At 41.7% G+C, this 3,511-nt stretch overlaps 1 protein-coding gene across 7 annotated transcripts in view; it reads left to right on the top strand.

The window, feature by feature from the left end:
• Cage1 (cancer antigen 1) overlaps positions 1–2,849 on the top strand; it is a 31,870-nt gene extending 29,021 nt beyond the window's left edge. For 6 of the 7 annotated variants that reach the window (XM_021180479.2, XM_021180476.2, XM_021180475.2 and 3 more), the window contains 2 exons: positions 853–921; positions 2,728–2,843. In XM_021180479.2, coding sequence (XP_021036138.1) covers positions 853–921; positions 2,728–2,812 — 154 coding nt within the window. In that variant the 3' untranslated portion in view covers positions 2,813–2,843. Of the gene's footprint in view, positions 1–852; positions 922–2,727 lie in introns of all 7 variants that reach the window. The other variant, XM_021180478.2, reaches the window with a different exon arrangement.
• The last annotated feature ends 662 nt before the right edge of the window (positions 2,850–3,511 follow it).

Raw genomic sequence — 3,511 nt, 5'->3', positions numbered from 1 at the left:
TCTCTCTCTCTCTCTCTCTCTCTCTCTCTCTCTCTCTCTCTCTGTCTCTCTCTCTTTCAATGCCTAAGAATAGAAACCATGCAAATCTCTAGCAGGCCAACAGAATGCTGTGGCCATGCTATGACACCACCAAGCATCTTCCTGTGGTAACACAACCCCAGATTAGGAGCTCTGTTAACACACTCCCCCAGGGCTATACGGGGCGTGCACTATGCAAACAAAGATAGCTGAATGGCATGCTATATTGCTATGATCTATTCTTGGTTTTAGCTCTGGAACCTATAAAGGGAAAAATTAACCAAGTGTTCTGAATTGCCAGAAAAATGTTCAGCTTCTGTGGGGGTTTGAATGAGAATGGCTTCCATAGGCTCTTAGGTTTGAAGGCTTGGTTCACTGTTTGTGGAACTGTTTGGGAAGGATTAGGAGTTTTGGCCTTGTTGGAGAAAGTGTGTCCCAGGAGGTGAGATTGGAGGTTTTAAAAGCCCATGCCAGGCTGGCTCTCTCCCTCCCTCCCTCCCTCCCTCCCTCCCTCCCTCTCTCTCTCTCTCTCTCTCTCTCTCTCTCTCTCTCTCTCTCTCTCCACTTGCTGCTTGTGGATTAAAATGTAAACTTTCCATCTGCTGCTTCAGTGCCATGTCTGCCTGCTTCCTGCCATGATGACAATGGACTCACCATCTAAAACTGTCAACAAGCCCCCAACTAAATGCTTTCTTTTGTTGTCTGGGTTATGGTGGTTTGTTTGTTTTGTTTTCCTCACAGTAATAGAACAGTGACTAAGTCTCCAAAGAATCTACAAAATATTCATCTAGAAAAGTTCATTTTTGTGTAAAATGCAATTGTTTCTTTCTTTAGTTTGGAAGAGAGGAATAGACATTTAGAAGATTTAATTAGAATGCCCAGAGAGAAAGCCAGAAGGCCAAGGTAAGTTTTCCTTGTGTTTAAAGAAAATAATGTCTTTAAAATTCATATAGTAAATACTACATTTCATTTTTTCTCCCCTTACATTTTTATTTAAGATAATAAGATCAATATGAAGGATTTTGTGCTTTCCTAGTATAAAGTGGTTGCCTGATCAAAGTTTCTTGTAGGCCTTACATAGTGTCACATACCTAAGTTTCTTGTAGGCCTTACATAGTGTCACATACCTAAAAACCCCAGCCATCCTGGAGGCTAGCCTGCAACGTTTAGCAAGATCCTGTGTCAAAAACAGTTTTTTTTTTAAATCTTATTTTTGATATGGTTTCATATGCTTTAAAAAAACAAAAACCACCACCACCATCACCTATGTTTTGCTATGTAGCACAGATTGCAATACAAGCTCCTCCCACCAAGCGCCCCAAGCTCTGAGATTGCAGGCACCCTCCACTTACCTCATTGCTCTCAGGGTTTTGTGGAGCCTGAATTGGCAGGCTTCTGCCTGCCCTCTCAGAAGCCGTAAGCGGGATTCTACAAGGGTTATAAGCAAGGTGCTTGTCTTCAATAAAAACCCTTACCTTCTACATGCTTATAAGACGACTCTCTATTTGCATGAAACCCTGAAATCTATATGTTTTAGAAAAGTCTCGGCCAGTCATGTAGCCCAGTACTGTAGGGTACTCAAGCGTGTCGGGCGACTGTGAGAACAGTTGGGTTCCAGCTTCAGCGATCCATATACTAAAATCGAAAAGTTAGAAAAAAATCCTAGCTATTTTATATGATCACCTTGCAAACACTAGTTTAAATCTGCTCAGGGGTTTTGATTTCTAAAACAGCATGAATTTTCTCTTGCGTTGTAGAAACAAACCATGGGATCTATTTCTAGAATTATTTTTAAAAAATTTTAAATATAATTTTACACATTTACCAGTTGAGACATTTGTTTACATATCACATTTATTTTTGCACTGAATTTGAGGCTTATATATATGGATTTATTGACTTTGAAACAAGAGAAAGAGTTCATAGGACCCTCCCAGCTGGTAAGCCCATTTGTGTGAAAACTCCACATCTGTGAATAACTCTGAAGGCTTGCTTGAGCTGCTGACCTCAGTGTGCCAGTCAGAAGTTCAGCCTTAGAATTCCTCTACATCTTTTAAAAGTGTGGCTCTGATATGTCCACTTATCTCTGGCCATAGAAACAGTTGAATTTACAGATTAAGAGATAGTCCTAGATGTCTCTAGATGTCTAACTTTTTAGAATGTTTTTATTTCATGTATATATGTGTCTGTGTGTAGGTATGTACACATGAGTGTAGGTGACTCCAAAGGCCAGAGGCTTGGAACTGGAGTTACAAGCTATGGTGAGCCACCTGACATGGGTGCTGGAAACCAGACTCTGGTCCTCTGTAAGAACAGCGAGGCCTCTCAGACATCTCTACCCCAGATGACTAATTATTGCTTCATCTCGAGCAAGAAGATTTTGTAGGTTTCATTTCAAAGCTGAATCTTGACCTAAGTAAATTAGGAGCCTATTAAATATAAGGAGACTGTGGCACCGTATTTTATTTATATGCACCAAGGATGGTCCTCACTAAGGGTGGTCCTCACTGAGGGTGATCCTCACACTGTGAGGGTGGGCCACACACTGTGTTGAAAAGTTTCATTGTTTTAGGGTCTCATAGTTTGATATAAATGACAAGTTCTTGAAAGTGAGAGACAAATATGCTAAATAATGACATGCCTTTTCACCATAGTCGCTATTTTAGCCTTCACTCCCTATTTTTACATCATTTTCCTTCTTTCTTACAGACCAAGATTAGATAATCACCCAAAGTCCTTGACCTTGATAAGTCATCTTCAGGGCCACCATAAAGAATGTTCTATTTCCATGTGAACTGACTGTAATACATGATTAAATATTCATTCCTGAAGTTATGTTAACTTATTTGTGTGTGTGTGTGTGTGTGTGTGTGTGTGTGTGCAACGAGTGTGTGCGTGCATGCCTGAGTGTCTTAGGTGGAGGAAAAACTTAGGTGTTCCTCCCCAGGAGTCATCCGTGCCATTTCTGGACACGGGCTCTCTCACTGGCCCATGAACTTACCTAGTAGGCTAGGCTGGTTGGCCAGTGAGCCCAGGACTCCTCCTGTCTCCGTCTCCATAGTGCTAAGACTGCCAGTGTGAAGCACTTTCCAGCGCTTTCAAAATGTGCGCTTTAGAAATGTGAATCAGGTCCTCACACTTGCTCTCCAAACATGTGACCTATTGAAGTTATTTCCTGCTTGGTGTCCTGTTTGCCCCAGTCCATCCCTTTGTCAAATCCCCAAACTAGGCTGGAAGTGTAGCTGTTAATCAACACATTCTGTCCACGGATATGCAGAAACCGTTTCATCTCACCAAAGGCAGGTTACACTTAAATCAGTCAGGTACATCGGGCATGGTGGCACACGTCTTTAATCCCAGCACTTGGGAGGCAGAGGCAGGTGGATTTCTGAGTTTGAGGCAAGCATGGTCTACAGAGTGAGTTCCAGGACAGCCAGGGCTACCCAAAAAACCCTTCTCAAAAAAAAAAAAAAAAAAAAAAAAAATCAGTCAG

The sequence above is a fragment of the Mus caroli genome, chromosome 13, assembly GCF_900094665.2.
Source record: "Mus caroli chromosome 13, CAROLI_EIJ_v1.1, whole genome shotgun sequence".
NCBI lineage: Eukaryota > Metazoa > Chordata > Mammalia > Rodentia > Muridae > Mus > Mus caroli.
The sequence above is the reverse complement of the archived record's forward strand: the minus strand, read 5'-3'. Positions and strand labels throughout refer to the sequence as shown.